Source organism: Saccopteryx bilineata, chromosome 6 (genome assembly GCF_036850765.1).
Source record: "Saccopteryx bilineata isolate mSacBil1 chromosome 6, mSacBil1_pri_phased_curated, whole genome shotgun sequence".
Lineage (NCBI taxonomy): Eukaryota > Metazoa > Chordata > Mammalia > Chiroptera > Emballonuridae > Saccopteryx > Saccopteryx bilineata.
This window is the reverse complement of record NC_089495.1, coordinates 47,949,770-47,967,762: the sequence shown is the minus strand read 5'-3', so window position 1 is coordinate 47,967,762 and position 17,993 is coordinate 47,949,770. Positions and strand designations below refer to the sequence as shown.

The window sequence follows — 17,993 nt, the reverse complement described above, 5'->3', positions numbered from 1 at the left end:
AAATACTTAGGAATAAACATAACAAAGAATGTAAAGGACTTATATAATGAAAACTATAAACCATTGTTAAGGGAAATCGAAAAAGATATAATGAGATGGAAGAATATACCTTGTTCTTGGCTAGGAAGAATAAATATAATCAAGATGGCTATATTACCCAAAGCAATATACAAATTTAATGCAATTCCCATCAAACTTCCAATGACATTTTTAAAAGAAATAGAGCAAAAAATCATCAGATTTATATGGAACTATAAAAAACCCCGAATAGCCAAAGCAATCCTAAAGAAAAAGAATGAAGCTGGGGGCATTACAATACCTGACTTCAAACTATATTATAGGGCCACGACAATCAAAACAGCATGGTATTGGCAGAAAAATAGACACTCAGACCAATGGAACAGAATAGAAAGTCCAGAAATAAAACCACATATATATAGTCAAATAATTTTTGATAAAGGGGCCAACAACACACAATGGAGAAAAGAAAGCCTCTTCAATAAATGGTGCTGGGAAAACTGGAAAGCCACATGCAAAAGAATGAAACTGGACTACAGTCTGTCCCCCTGTACAAAAATTAACTCAAAATGGATCAAAGATCTAAACATAAGACCTGAAACAATTAAGTACATAGAAGAAGACATAGGTACTCAACTCATGGACCTGGGTTTTAAAGAGCATTTTATGAATTTGACTCCAAAGTCAAGAGAAGTGAAGGCAAAAATTAATGAATGGGACTACATCAGACTAAGAAGTTTTTGCTCAGCAAGAGAAACTGATAACAAAATAAACAGAAAGCCAACTAAATGGGAAATGATATTTTCAAACAACAGCTCAGATAAGGGCCTAATATCCAAAATATACAAAGAACTCATAAAACTCAACAACAAACAAACAAACAATCCAATAAAAAAATGGGAAGAGGATATGAACAGACACTTCTCCCAGGAAGAAATACAAATGGCCAACAGATATATGAAAAGATGCTCATCTTCGTTAGCTATTAGAGAAATGCAAATCAAAACTGCAATGAGATACCACCACACACCTGTTCGATTAGCTATTATTAGCAAGACAGGCAATAGCAAATGTTGGAGAGGCTGTGGAGAAAAAGGAACCCTCATCCACTGTTGGTGGGAATGTAAAGTAGTACAACCATTATGGAAGAAAGTATGGTGGTTCCTCAAAAAACTGAAAATAGAACTACCTTATGACCCAGCAATCCCTCTACTGGGTATATACCCCAAAAACTCAGAAACATTGATACGTAAAGACACATGCAGCCCCATGTTTATTGCTGCATTGTTCACAGTGGCCAGGACATGGAAACAACCAAAAAGCCCATCAATAGATGACTGGATAAAGAAGATGTCGCACAATACACTATGGAATACTACTCAGCCATAAGAAATGATGACATCGGATCATTTACAGCAAAATGGTGGGATCTTGATAATATGATACGAAGCGAAATAAGTAAATCAGAAAAAACCAGGAACTGCATTATTCCATACGTAGGTGGGACATAAAAGTGAAACTAAGAGACATTGATAAGAGTGTGGTGGTTACGGGGGGGGGGGGAGGAGGGAAAGGGAGAGGGAAAGGGGGAGGGGGAGGGGCACAAAGAAAACTAGATAGAAGGTGACAGAGGACAATCTGACTTTGGGTGGTGGGTATGCAACATAATTGAACGACAAGATAACCTGGACTTGTTATCTTTGAATATATGTATCCTGATTTATTGATGTCACCCCATTAAAAAAATAAAATTATTAAAAAAAAAAGAATTTGAGAAAGTATGTATTTCCTTCATGCTAAATTAAAATCCATAACATATTACTTAAAGCAGAAAAGTTATAAGTCATTTTGTTCAAATTAAGCATTATATCACATGTATGGTTACCAGTTTCTCCTGTAATATTTAATCTACCCTCCCAAACCAGAACTTGTTACACTCAAATCATCTTTCCAAATAATAAGCAGACAGCTTTATCATAAACGACTACTAAAATATCAATGTTCACCTTAATGCCCAGAATAGCAACTTGAAAAGATCCCACATTTTTATCATATATGTTTATTCTCAGACATAAATGATTAGTATTTAATTGTTAACATCTAAATATATATAATAGGCAAGTTTACAGAACCACTAACTGGTTTATAGCTCCAATTTAGTACTGTGTGTTTTCTCTAACTTGTGTTAAAATCATATTTAAAAGATTTTCTATATAATTTTGGGTCCTATCCCAAATTTTATCAGCCTACACATATCTGTGCAATTTTTTTATAAATTAACATTTCATTATCTGGAAAAAACAGAGCTTAACACAACTCCCACATTGGTAATGTGATTAGCAATTTCAAAGTGTTAACCTAGCATTCCAGGAAAACCAAAATCTTCATTATTATGCCTTTTCATTTATATGATGAGAAGTATAATTTTTACTCTGTCTATCCAATGTTTTGATTTTGTGTTTCTACTGATATGAAATAAAGTAAACTATACTCTCGAAGTTATCATTACAACTTTTAGACTAAATTTACCTCTGTAGAACATTTTGTGATTCTTTCCAAATCACATCTTCCTGGTTATATGTCTAAGTCTTTTTTAGAGATCATTCAGTTGATTAGTAGTAAGATACTGTAGAAATTGTGTCATTAAGAATATGAGCTATGAAATTAAACTTGTGAGGTTTTTCTACCTTTGGCTGGTTACATGGTCTTGGGCAAATAATTAAATCCTTTGGGACCTCAGTTTACACATACATTGGCTAGCTCACAGAACTGTTATGAGAAACAGAAACAATGCACTCGCATAGTGAGTGGCATATAGTAGATGCACATTAAATACCAGCCAATGTTTTCATGATTTTTTCAGTATGTCAGAAGCGCAGCATTTTTTAAAGACTGTTAATTCCCATAGGACAATGCTGCCCTATGTTCATCCCACCCAGCCACACTGACCTCTGTGCTAGCTAGTTCTTGAACAAAGCAAACATTTTGCACCTCAGGGCAGTTGCCATGTGGTTCTCTCTACCTGGAATGCTCCCTGTCCCCCCCCACGCCTCTCAGAGCCTCACTCCTTTCAGTTTCTGCTGAAATGTCACCTCTTCAGAGCAGGCTTCCATGAAAACGATCTAAAATAACACCCCATCCCACAGCCTGTATCATTTTTACCCTGCTTGTTTCTTCTTTATATAATTTCTGGTTATTTGTACAGTACTCTACATTCTTTTGTGTACTTGTCTGTATATAGTTTATCCTCCAGAATGTAAGCTTACTAAGGTGGGGAATTTCACTGCCTTGCCACCTTTCTACCCTCAGTTTGCAACAGTTCCTGGCACACACTAGGTGCTCAGTTAATGTCATTTAAATAAATAGATGAATAACAATAATTAGTCACAGAGAACTGATACTTTAAAGGGAGCCATTTTGTACAAAAGTGTTGACTTCATTTAAAAATGAAAAATGGGAAACTCACTGAGGAAAGACTTAGCTGCCAACACAACAAAGAAAAATCCATTGAAATGATAAGTGTGAGGACCAACAAGGAAGATGAAAGTGGAACCTACAAGGAGCCAGTCTGTTCAGTACAATGAGTTCTCCATATGTGAATTGGCAAAGATCCTGTGACACCTAAGCTTCTTGAGAGATTTATTCTTTGAGTCACAAAATAACTGAGGTGGTTTTTAATTATTCCACCAGAAAAATATACCCATTACCACATGTGGACAGACACACATGAAAATCAGTTAACTATTAATATCAACTATTACAAATTATAATTCAGAATTAAAGACACAAGTAAAATTACAAATTTCACTGAATGCATATTATGTGTTTAAATTTATATTTATATCTATATAAAGTTATTAGGAGCATGAGTAAAAATTCTAGATATTTTGTAAAAACAGACTGGGAAAAAAATATTAGAGATAATGACTATTAATAATTTGTAATACTTTGGTTTATTCCTTTCTAGTCATTTTTAGATGTTATATAATTTTATACTTTTGTATTTTTTTGTATTTAAATAAAACAATCATATCTCTAAATTATTGTAAATTCATTATGCTTATTAATTTTATGGTCAAATTTGCATATGATTTGCTAAGCTATTCTTCAAATGTTTACCATTTAAATGGTTCTCATTTTTTCTATCCTAAATAATTCCAATTTTGACAGGTTTCTAACTTTTCACTAAAAAATTATCTGTGAGAAACAAGAATTTTTAAATGATGAATATATTTTATACTATATCCTTGATAAAATAGGCATCAATATTTTTTTAAATATGGATGATTTGATAGATTTATATTAAAGTATCTTGTAGTATTGACTACCAGGTGTGTTTTCTATAATTATCTACAATGATTCTCTAATGTAGGCATTAAATGCTCAAGTCGATTTTGTGAATCTAGAGAGCAGTATCCAACCAGAACCATTATTGGCTGATAATGCACAATTATTTGGAAAGCATGTTTTGTATCAAAGAGTTTTAAACATGTATATCTCTTGCCCTAGCCATTTCACTTAGGATAACCAAGCCCAAGGACACAACCCAACAAAGAACAAGGGATTTATGTTCAAAGATGTTCACAGGACTAAAAGCTTAAGCCATGATCACCCTCTATGATTTCAATATGCTTGGCTGTTATTACTAGAAGCTAAGCTTTCTGTATTGCAGGATTTTTTTTATATCATTTTCTCCAGGTAGCTGAAATATTGAATTTCACATTGTGATCTGACATTTTACATTAATGCTATCCCCAAAATGATTTCTTTGGCATTACCAATAAGTAAAATCAATGAAACTGGAATGCATTCTAAGGAGTTAAAAATCTGTTCATCTGAATTACTTCTTTAAAATTCTACTGCAACTTTGTTCTTCAACAATTTCTAAATATGTATTAAGAAAATAATGCATATATTTTCATGGTAAATTATTAAAATGACCAATTTTTAGTCAGAAAAATGACTACATTTGAGATTTTAAAAATTAACATATCACATTCCTGGTCAGTTAGCTCAGTGATAGAGAATTGACTTGGAGTGTGGAAATTCCAGGTTCAACTGCTAGTCAGGGAACCCAGGAGAAGTACCCATCTGCTTTTCCACCCCTCTCCCTTCTCTCTCTCTCTCTCTCTCTATTTTTCTCTCTCTTCTCCTCTTTCACCCATGGCTCAAATGAGCAAGTTGGTCCCATGTGCTGAGGAGGACTCCGTGGGCTCACATCAGGTGCTAAATTAGCTCCCTTGCTGAGCAACAGAACAGCGGCCCCAGATGGGCAGAACATCAGCCTCAGATGGGGGTTGCCGAGTGGATGGTCAGGGCGCATGTGGGAATCTGTCTCTCTGCCTCCCTGCCTCTCACTTGATAAAAAAATTAGGATATCACATATACATATTTTATCATATTGACCAAAGCAAAAGAATAATGAGTACATTGCTATTATTCAACAATTACAAAAGACACAATTATAGAATAATGTTGGGCAAATAAGTTTAATGTGATTCTTATGCTCACTCTTCTTGTTAAAGATGGCCACTGCTCACATGGTGATGTTCTCACATGATACAGCTAATTGCCTTTCATGCTTGGGAAGGGGTTTGGTTATTCTAATGTGTGCTAGAGGAGGGGCTTTTGTCTAAAAAAGTTTTAAAAGGAGGAGCTAAGAGGCCATTATAGGGAGAGACCATGTTTTTGCAGAGAGGGGAGGAGACCATGTTGTAGCAGGGCAGAGTGAGGCCACGCGGTGGTTGGAGAGGCAGTCAAGATGGCTGAGTGCTGCCTGACCTGTGGTGGCGCAGTGGATAAAGCGTCGACCTGGAAATGCTAAGGTCGCCGGTTCGAAACCCTGGGCTTGCCTGGTCAAGGCACATACGGGAGTTGATGCTTCCAGCTCCTCCCCCCGTCTCTGTCTCTCTCTCCCTCTCTCTCTCCTCTCTAAAATGAATAAATAAAAATAATAATAATAAAAAAAAGATGGCTGAGTGCTGAAGGAGAAGCCAGTTTGTGCAGAGAAGAGAAGGGAGATGGGGAACCAGAGGGGATAACACTGGTGGGGGCCTTTGATTCTAGGAAAAAAACAGAGAAAGTCAGTGGCTTTGGAAGCCCTGAATGAAAAGGGAAGTGTTTCCCCGCTGTGTGTATTTTCTTGCCCGCTGGTTGCAAGTAGGAATAAAGGAAAATGGCCTACCAGTTCTTGGCCCTGTAGTTCCTCTACAATCGATCTGAATTACATGTGAACCTAAACCTGCATGGGCCAGGCAGCTGTGATGATGGCTGTGGCTACTGGCTTTACAAATAATTACTTTTGTTTAGTGATACTTATAAAGGAAGTATTTCAAGATATCACATTTAAAAATAAATATTCAGTTATGATAAATAAATAAAGGTATTACTATTTAGTCATCATAAAGAAAATAATAGGCATTTATAAATAATAAAGTGCAGCTATTTACAATCTTTTAAGGTAAGTTTTACCTATTATAATTGTAAGTCATTATTGAGTAAACATATGTAGGCTTATTGAAAAGAGAGATCTATACTTGAAATTAAATTCTTATTTCTTATTACTCTTTAAAGCAGTGGTAGTCAACCTGGTCCCTACTACGCACTAGAGGGCGTTCCAGCTTTCATGGTGGGTGGTAGCAGAGCAACCAAAGTATAAATAAAAAGATAGATTTAACTATAGTAAGTTGTTTTATAAAGATTTATTCTGCCAAACGGCAAAAATCTGACATAAAGTAATTATTATTATATGCTTTAACTTGCTGTAACTCTGCTTTATAAATTTTATAAAGTAAAGTAACTTCCCTACTTTATAAATCACCATTACTGTGGAACCGGTGGGTGGTTAGAAAATTTTACTACTAACAGAAATACAAAAGTGGGCAGTAGGTATAAAAAAGGTTGACTACCCCTGCTTTAAAGTGTGCCAACATCTTATGTAGCTTAAAATTTGATATATACAAAGATATGTAATACCAATGTGTATATAAAACACATTTATCTTCACATTGTGCTAACTTATGAACTGTATTTAAAACATTCCTGGCCCTGGCCGGTTGGCTCAGCGGTAGAGCGTCGGCCTGGCGTGCGGGGGACCCGGGTTCAATTCCCGGCCAGGGCACATAAGGAGAAGCGCCCATTTGCTTCTCCACCCCCACCCCCAACCTTCCTCTCTGTCTCTCTCTTCCCCTCCCACAGCCAAGGCTCCATTGGAGCAAAGATGGCCCGGGCGCTGGGGATGGCTCCTTGGCCTCTGCCCCAGGCGCTAGAGTGGCTCTGGTCGCGGCAGAGCGACCCCCCAGAGGGGCAAAGCACCACCCCCTGGTGGGCAGAGCATCGCCCCTGGTGGGCGTGCCAGGTGGATCCCGGTCAGGCGCATGCGGGAGTCTGTCTGACTGTCTCTCCCCGTTTCCAGCTTCAGAAAAATAAAAAAAAAAAACAAACAAAAAACAAACAAACAAACAAAAAAACATTCCTATTACTGCAAATTTTTAGGAGTTTTAAAAACAATGTCACAATTCATGAATACACTATTTTGGATATTTAAGACATCAGACCTATCTTAAATTTGCATTTAATAATTATGCATAACTATTATATATAAATATATATATGTTTGTTAATAATGACTAGTACTTTCTCTGGAATAAAAAAAAATTCTAAAGACAAATAGGCATTATTTATATTACCTGAAAGTATGTGAATTGAGAATGATAAAGATCTGGGTATACATGAAGAGTAGTTCCAATCACAAGTAGTAGCTCAAATTTGTGGAGGGATGAGCTAATATATCCAGTAAATCCCAGACACCATATCTTTAGAAGTGCTTCCAAATCAAAAAGTACGGTAAAAGCCACCTAGGGGAACAAAGAGACCATGGAATTGAAATCTAAAAGTATAATTTATTTCCAAATAATTTATATATTTGTCAGTGCATGAATTTCAGCCACTATTATATAAAATGAGAACACCACAGAAATCTAGAATGACATTTTAGAAAAAAATAGTTTGAAACAAACCAACTGGAACATAGGAGACCAAATATATTGTTAGCAATCAGAAAACATGTTAAAATGTTAAATGTTTGTGAATAGCATTATTTCTTCATTATCTACTATTTGATAATATTTAAAAGTCACTGCCATAGATAGAATTACTATAGACACAAAAAGGGTGTTTTTTTATTAATTTATTTATTCTAAAAGTAATTTTTGTTTTGTATTTTTCTGAAATGAGAAGCAGGGAGGCAGAGAGACAGACTTCCGCATGTGCCCAACAGGAATCCACCTGGCATGCCCACTAGGGGGCGATGCTTTGCTCATCTTGGGTGTTGCTCTGTTGCTACCGGAGTCATTCTAGTGCCTGAGGCAGAGGCCATGGAGCCATCCTTAGTGCCGAGGCCAACTAAAAGTAAAATTTTTATAATGTACCTAGTACATTATAAAATAGCTTACACGTTAGTAAACATAATTAAACTAAAATACAAATGTTTAAATATTATTTATGCTTTGGGACTCATAAACAAATACACATTTTATACCAAGAAACTGATGTGTATATGTACACATAAATTAACATTAATACAATATACGTTCATTATTAATTAATGAAATTAACAATCAATGTTACTATAATAATTATCTCAATGTCTTAATCTATTACATTAAGTCTATGAATTTGTTATTACAAAAACCATTATAAAATACACATGTAAATATAGCATGTATTATTCTTTAATTGTCCTATGGGTGAAAAAACTCATTTTAACAGGAGGTTTGTGGCCCTGGCTAGTTGGCTCAGCAGTAGAATCTCAGCTCCTCGTGTAGAAGTCCCAGGTTAGATTCTTGGTCATTGCACACAGGAGAAGCAACCATAGGCTTCTTCACACCTTCTCCCTCTCTCTTTCTTTGCCCCCTCCCACAGTCAACTTGCTCATTCAAGCAAGTTGGCCCTGGGTACTGAGAAAGACACCAAAGCCTGGACCCAGATGGGCAGAGCATCACCCCATAGCACGCTTGCTGGGTAGATCTTAGTTAGGGTGCATGCTGGAGTCTGTCTCTTTGCCTCCCCCTCTAACTTAATAATAATAACAATAAAGAAGTTTGCAATAGGCATTAAAATGTACAATACCAGATTAACTCCTCATTAAAGAGCACAAGTCTGAGTGTTGGAATTAGTCCTAATACATCCCTCTAAAGAGATACCAGATGATTTATTGGAAGAAATGAATAAAGAAAGCTTGCTTATCTTTTTCTAAATCAACAAAATATCAGAAGGGATTTTCTTTCATTCACATTTGAAAAATGGGAGCTTTAATAATAGTATTTCAGGCACTAAAACACTAAAAGGAATACAGATGGTTAATTTAGATGTGAGGAAGAAATTAATATTATTTTACAATCTAGTACTTCTGTAGACTCAAGTTATTTTTTAAATTAAATTGGCATGTCCCTTTTAAAATGTAAAACAGTAATTCATTTCAACTGTGACGTAATCCTAAATGCAGAATATTAACACGAGCCCTAGCCCACCTTTCTCAGGTGATTGATGTGAACATCTCCTCAAACATCTCCTACCTCATCCAAGTATATACTGTACAATCATGTAAACGGGCTTGCATTTTATACCTCACTCTGCAATTTGCTTTTCTCATTCACTAACAATCAGAGACATCCCCCTGGGATAAGAGATATAGGTCCTAATTATTCTTTTCATCAGCTGCATAATTTCCCATAGTATTCAATGTTTATTTAATTCAACATTTCCCTAATGACACACTGAAGAATGGGACTCCCTTGATAAGGAATCATCAGGAAAAATGGTTAAGCATTTTGCTGTTTCCAAAACAATACTACATTAACCATCCTTACACAATATCTGGTATTTATTGGGATTTGATATCTATAAATTGAGTCTCAAATTCAGCATTGCTGGGGCAAAAGATAGATTTGTGAAGCTTTAAATTTTAAAAAGAATTAATAAATTACATTCAAAATGTTAAAGTACATTATTTACCTTCCAGAAAGGTAGGAAAGTGTCACCACCAGGTGTAATCAAAGAACCAAGCTTTTGCTTATCTGTTCATATATGTATTGATCATTTAGATTTATTTTTTAAAACAATTTTTCGATTCATAACCTTGCCAAGTTTTTATGGTGGTGTTTTGTCATTTTTAAAAATCAGTTCTTGGGGGTGTTGATATTAAAAACAGTAACCTTTGCAATATAAATTGAAAATATTTTTTTCTTAGTCAATAGGTTGATTTTTAACCTTGGTAGCATTTTTTTCTATAAGTACTTTAAATTTTATCTGGTCACCTATTTCTATGTTTAATATTTTTTTCTTTACCTTTTACATACAAAATCGGTCTTTAGAAAGATTAATATCAAGCCTTCATATCCAGGATCACATTATGTTTTTCTATTTATTTTGACTATATTTTGTAATAAATTTTTCCCAATAAAGATGTTATTGTTTCTTGTGAAATTTATTTCTATGAATTTAATATTATTCCAGTAACTAATATAAATGCATTTTTATTACTTTTAATATTTTATTTTTTTACCATTCTACCTAGTTAAATCCAATAAAGAGAAAAGCTATTGATTTATCTATATTAATTTTCTTTAACAACCTCATTAGATTCTTCTATTAATTCTAATATTTTTAATAAGATGTTGGGCAAATAACTTTGTAAAATTTGTATTTTGGGGGTCTGCTCACTTTTATTGTTAAAAATGGCTGCTGACCACAGATTGCATTGCCCAGGAGATACTGTTAATTACCTTCCTATTTGGGAAGGGGCTTGGTTATGCTAATGTGTGCTGGGAGAGGGGTTGTCCCGCCAAAAAGTTTTAAGAAGGAGGAGCTAGGAGGCCATTTTGGCAGAGACCATGTTGTTGCAGAGAAGGCAGGCAGCCAAGATTGCGGGGTGCTGAAAGGAAACAGAAGTGAGGGGTTTGGTGAGCTCCGCTGAAAACTGGTGGGGTCCTTTGATTCTAGGAAAAACCAGAAAGATTCTCCTGATTGTGGAACCAAAGAACATGTGAGTGGGTTTTGGTGCCCCGTGTTTGTATTTACTCATCTGCCAGTGGGAGCTAGAATAAAAGCTATAACCCACCATTTCTTGGCTCTGCTGTTTTATTACTGTCTGCCAGAATTCAATGAGAACCTGCACCTGCCTGGCAGCGGCTGTAATGGCAGCGACTACTGGCCTCACATAAGGTCTCTTGGGTTTTATAAAAACTATGTACATTTCATTTGCAAATGAAGATAAGATTTTTTTTCAAAATTGATTTAAGAGATAATTAGATTAATTGCTGTAACGGTGCACTGTATAGTAATACACTAAATAATGAAGTGGGGATAAGAGGAACCTGTGCTGCTTATTTTCAGTGTAAGTTGCTTCAGCATTCATACATAATGGCCGCAGTGGGTTTTGATAATTAATTTCTACTATGTGTAAGGGCATTTTTACTCTTTCAATTGCACTTGGAGAATTTTAGCTTTCAATTTGTTGAGGTAATGAAATATATCACAAGAGCCTTTGATGTTGACCATCTGTATATTCTTGGAATAGACCCTAAATGATAATGCTAACCTGCTCTTTTATTGTATAATATTTTCTTTATAACTTTTTTTTTCTTCTTTATAACTTTTTTTTTAATTATTTTTATTTATTTATTCATTTTAGAGGGGAGAGAGAGAGAGAGGAGAGAGAGAATGGGGGGAGGAGCAGGAAGCTTCAACTCCCACACGTGCCTTGACCAGGCAATCCCAGGGTTTTGAACTGGCGACCTCAGCATTCCAGGTTGACACTTTATCCACTGTGCCACTGCAGGTCAGGCTTCTTTATAACTTTTATAGCTACTGTCATATATGAAATTGGTCTATAATTTTACTTACATTATCATATCAAGTTTTTGCTAAGCTTATTTTAGTAAATTTATAGATGTTTCCACTGTATGATTTGCAATTGCTTAAATATAGTAAGAACTATCTCATCTTTGAAAGCAGGTAAAATCTAGTAGGAAAAACCAGTGGGCCCATTGTTTTCTGTAATGGTGGATTAAAGCTTTCCAATTTTCTTCTGGTCAGGTTTCATACCTTGTCCATCAATTTGGTAGTTTATACTTTGCTGGGAAAGTAGTTTGCCAGGAAATCACCAGTTTCCTCTAGATTTTTAAGACTTGTGTTTAGAGTACATTTTTTTTTTTCAGAAAAGACTGGTTCTGTCGAGGTGCATGGGTTAGCTTACAAATTTGGTACCTCTTTTGATCAATTTTGTGGCTACTTTTCACACTTTGATAATAATGTGACCAGGACCTCCAATACCATGTGAGGGGAGGAGTGTGTGTACACATTTTCAGTAAAGCTTACTTTCTTTCTATCTAGAGTCAACATCAGAACAGAAATTCCTTATCACTATCTCCTTTCATTGAGGTATAGACCCTCATGTGTTCTGACGTTTCACCATACACAGCTTCTTCTTCAGTCTTGAAATTGCAAGGTCTAAGTGACAAGGATATGTAAATGCCCTAGGGCAGCCACTGGCTTTCGAGGCCATTGGGCATTTTACACTCACATCAAACTTAATTTTTGGTCTTGAGAATATTACTTAATTTTTAGCACATTCTGCTAAGTATTTAAATGTTTATTTATTTATTTTTAAAGATTTTATTCATTTTAGAGAAGGGTGAGAGAGAGACAGAGAGAGAGAGAGAGAGAGAGAGAGAGAGAGAGAGAGAGAAAGAAAGAAGGTAAGGAGGAGCAGGAAGCATCAACTCCCATTTGTGCCTTGACCAGGTAAGCCCAGGGCTTTGAACTGGCGACCTCAGCATTCCAGGTCAATGCTTTATCCACTGCGCCACCATAGGTCAGGCTCTCAAATGTTTTAATATTTAGTTTTTTTTTTCAGTTGTTTCACAGAGAGATGATTTCAGTTACTTTTTGGGACCACCTTGTATGTGTTTCTGATGAACAATATACTATCTGATTTTGTGTTTAAACAATCCAATTTTCTACATCCTTTTTTTAAAGGATTCGAGGATCTTCTTTTTTATTTATTCATTTTTAGAGAAAGAGAGAGAGAGAAGGGGGGGGAGCAGGAAGCTTCAACTCCTATATGTGCCTTGACCAGGCAAGCCCAGCGTTTTAAACTGGCGACCTCAGCATTCCAGATCAATGCTTTATCCACTGAGCCACCACAGATCAGACTTCTATGTCTTTTGATAAGAAAATTCAACCTGCCCATATTTAAGGTACCAAAGTTATACTTAATCTCGTTCCTGTTTATTGTATGCATATCATTCCTATTTCATTCTTTACATCTTTTCTTGTCTTTTCTGGCTTACTAAAGTTGTTGATGTCTCTTCCTTCCTGTAAATTTGGACATTCTATTCTGATTTTTAAACCATCTACTTTAACCCTATGCTCATAAATCAATCTATACTTTTTATTATTGAATAAAATTTGAATCATTGTAAACTCCTCTCCCACACAAATTTGCTTGTTCACCCACCCTCACACTCCTGCCAGCCTACAATTTCATAATACCGTAATTCTATCACCCATCTCCATTGATATCATACCCCTTCCTAAATTCTGCTTTTTCTGGGATCATACACAAATTTAATTCAAGTTTCTTGATTTTCTAAATTTTTTTTAAAGATCTTTATTTGACATTTTTATCATCTTCCATTTAAACCCAATACCCACCATTTTTCTTTCATCTTCTCTTATCTAGTCTTGTGGATTGTGATAAACTTATCTTATGATTAGCATACTTTGGAGTAGTTTCCTTAAAGAAACATTAAAGCTTGTATACTCTTAATCCTTTCCTATCTAAAATACATTTTTAACACTTAACAGGAATATTTTGGCTGCATACAGAGTCATGAGTTGCTGTTCTTTTCTTGCAATGGTAAATATATATATATATATATATATATATATATATATATATATATATATATATATATATATATATTCATTGCCTTACACTCTCCTTTATGTGAGGCAGGGGTCCCCAAATTTTTCACATAGGGGCCAGTTCACTGTCCCTCAGACCGTCGGAGGGCTGGACTATAAAAAAACCTATGAACATATCGCTATGCACACTGCACATATCTTATTTTAAAGTCAAAAAACAAAACAGGAACAAATACAATATGACGCGCTTCCGGAGCCATGATGCATGCGTCCTGCATCACCGGAAGTAGTACTGTACGTGAGCGATGCAGCCTTTGCGGCGCCACCACATACAGTACTCCAGGAGCACAGGATCCAGATGCATCCTGTGCTCCTCTCACTGACCACCAATGAAAGAGGTGCCCCTTCTGGAAGTGCGGCGGGGGCCAGATAAATGGCTTCAGGGGGCCGCAGTTTGGGGACCCCTGATGTGAGGGATCAGTGAGCAATATATATATTTATCTATCTTGGCTTTGCAGGTTACGTATGCCTGTTCAGAAGCTTCAAAAGGTATTTTCTTTATGCTTACAACCAAGGAAATTTGCCTGGATATGCCTAGAAACGCATCTTTGTTCATTTAATGTCCCTAAGATTGAGTGGGTCCTTTTAATCTACAGATTGGTGGTTTTCCTCAATTTAGGAAAAAGTTCTTCTCTTGTTTATTACTATTTTTCTTCTATTCCCTTTTTCCTTCAGGGGCTCCTAATATTCACATCTAGGTGGCTAGCCACTCCTCATTTCTACTCTTTCTTTGAGTTCTTTCTTCACTTGATGTCCCATATTAATAATTAGTTCTCAATAACCATATCCTTTTTAAAAATCACATTTTGATAATTTTAGCCAAAGTTTCAGGAAGTTTGTTCTGTGCCTTAATGATCTGCCTTAGAGACATTAAAAAACCCCTGCTATCTCCTTCATCAATTCTACTTGATTGGGAAATGTGTACTAGATGTTCATCTTGGACTTCGCTGTCTCAATCTCAGTTTCTGAGTCTCTTTATAGAAAAGTAATTTTTCTTTACTTGATCATGACTACATATGTTTGTTTGTCCTCTATGTACTTGAGCAAATAAAAGATAGCAGAGAGAACTGTAATATTTGTGGTAAATGTTCTAAAAACCCACGGCCCCTTTGCTGGGCATCAAGAGGAAGCTGCTCCATGTCAGGACTCCTCACTGGCTGGTGGAACCCATTCCCAACCATTCACCTGGGAGTCCTTCGGCTTCCAGGGAGGATGCCTTCCTGGACTACAAGCAACCAGTGGGCAGATGCAACTCATTTGCAGGGGATTAGAAGCTTTCTGCACCGGAGGACCCAAATCTTCGCCACAAGTCCTAACAAAAGTCAGTTCTTCTGTCGCCCTGGTTTCTTAGTCCAAACCCTGCAACAATATGAGGAAGCCCTCTAGCCATTTGGGGGAATCTCTAGAGGAACTGAAACTGAGATGTATCCATCCTGAAGTGCTCCTGCTGCCTCACCTGGCTGTCACATTAGTAGAGAAAGAAGTGATGGGCACCCATTCCTCTACCTCTCCCTTCACCTATATTTTCTGACTTTCATTCCAAAGGGAGGAATGAATTCATATCAAAGGGCCTGCCTTTTTTTTTTTTTTTAAAGTAGATGTAATGCTGGTGGCTGAGGGCAGGCAGGTTCACACTGGATTTGGGCAGCCGGTAGAGGAACTGCGGAGCCGCAAGTGCTGGGCCATACCTGTTTAAGATTCTCGCAAGGGCGATGAGCAGACAGGCAGGAAAGACCTTCTCACAGCAGCAGGTAAACAAACAGTAAAATGGCCCCTCACTGAGTCAGGCAGGCAATCCGCAATCTGCCCTGTGGGCAAGCAGCCGTAGCCTTACATAGACTGTACACATGTGGCTCTGCCATGTGTTCATTCACTAGTTATGCAAAGTGCAAACGGGCAGGCCTGACACAGCCATCTTCACACCAGTAAGGAACTATAATTGATGAATGAACAACATGGGGGTCAGAGGTACCGACCCCTCACACAACTGAAAAACTGCACATAACTTTTCTCTCCCCCAAAACTTAAGTCCTCCCTCACTATCCATGTAAGATTGGTTCCAAGATTCCATAAATATCAAAATACACAAATAGTCAATTTCCTTATCTAAAGAACAATTCATACAGTCAGCTCTCCACATCTGCAGACTCCCAACCACGGATCAGAAAGAGTACAGGTATTTATTGAAAAAAATCTGTATATAAGTGGGATCACACAGTTCAAACCCATATTGTTCAAGGGTCAACTGCACTAATAAATGCTTGGACTATATCTGAATAGATTATCCAATTAAATATAAATACAATGAATTACTCTAAATTTTGTATTTGCTATCAAGACAGATGAAATAAGGTGTTTAAATGATCATAATTCATAATTAACTATGCAGCTGGATCCATTTGCATTATTATTTGCTTGGTGGGAAAACTATATGCTTTCAAAGAGATTAAAAGGCACTAAAAATGATTTAGCAAACTATTATGTGATTAATTTATAAATACAGTTACCCATATTCCTACTCATTGTCCTTCTAGAATTTCTTATTCTAATTCTGGGATCAAATACTTCATTTTTAACATAATTTGTTAATTGTTAAAAGCTAACACTTTAGTTTTCTGAGAAACAATGTTAATCTCAAAGAGATTAAATTTTATGAAAAAATACAAGAGAGAGCAAAAGTAGGTTTACAGTTATGAGCACATGAAAGTTTATTCTTATATTATTATTTATTAATTATTATAGTATTTATTTGTATTAAAACTATAAACCTACTTTTGTTCACCCCTGTATTATACATAAAAGTATGTCTAACTTTTAACTATGGGTTATCCTCTTAGAGGTGAAAACTATGTCAGAAATTAATGGAAATATTTGGGTAAAATAAATTAGCTTAAATGATCATCGTCTATTTTAGTGTAGATTAGAGGGTTTAGCATAGAGTTTCAATTCAGAGGAATATAAAAGTTCAGAAGAATTAGAACAAAAGCATTGAGGTTCAGTTATAGAAACCCCTTCTCAATGCTCCAGCACATGTCAGCGAACTAAACTTTGACAGTAGCTGGACAAGGTGAAATGTGCCAGGGTCATGCTGCTGGATGTATAAAAAGGAGAAGGCTACTGGGCTGTTTGTAGAGCCTAATTATCTGGAAGGACGCCTCCTAAGCATCACCTGAGCATGTGTCCAGCCCCAGGGCTTCCTGTCAGTCCCAAGCAGTCAGCAGAGCAACATGTGGGAGGCTGGATCCCACTTGTAGCTCCTAGCCTGGAAGGGTGCCACTTCCTTAAGCCTCTTACTCTGCGGCCAACATCAAGTGGGTCTCCCTGAGACCTTTCTGCTCTTGTGTACCCTTTCAATACACCAGACAGCTGTGAGTGCATTTGAGTTGTAACTCATCTTTTTAAGAGTGAAGATTTGTAAGAGTATAATAAACTTTCATAAATATTTTTGTCACATTATTTGAAAAAAACTTGAAAACAACACATGAAAAAGCAAATCTTTCTTACTAAGTCAGTGTTCTTTCAACTTTTTAAAAATCATCTCCCCCCAAGGAGTACTTTTAGATATTTTCTTCCTAATGACCATGCCATATGGCATTTTAATACCACAGGTATATGATATATCTGTTTGTGCACTCCACACATCTATCTTTGCTTATATACCAAAAGGGTAAGACTTTTTTTTGTCTCCAAGAACCAAGTTCTACCCCAGTCGAGGTGTTTTCACCCCCTGTGGAGAATGCATACATACTGCACAGATATTATCAGGATTGATGGCACCATAGCGGAATTTAAGTAATAGTTTCAGGAATGGACTCTTATGAGTTTTTTAAACACCACATTTTATTATTTCTTTTCCAAATTTTCATTTTATAATAACGCATATGCTATTTGATATATACTGTAACCAACTCCTTGTCAAAAAAATGATCAATAATGATATGCAGACTTTAAAATGAAAGGTTACTGTTCTAAGAAAAATTATTATG

The 17,993-nt window shown here is 36.2% G+C and overlaps 1 protein-coding gene across 3 annotated transcripts in view; it reads right to left on the bottom strand.

Moving 5' to 3' along the window:
- The window catches only part of NALCN (sodium leak channel, non-selective), a 361,051-nt gene that overhangs the window by 192,275 nt on the left and 150,783 nt on the right, over nucleotides 1-17,993 (bottom strand). For all 3 annotated transcript variants that reach the window (XM_066235655.1, XM_066235656.1, XM_066235654.1), the window contains exon 12: nucleotides 7,707-7,874. In XM_066235655.1, coding sequence (XP_066091752.1) covers nucleotides 7,707-7,874 — 168 coding nt within the window. The remainder of the gene's footprint in view (nucleotides 1-7,706; nucleotides 7,875-17,993) is intronic.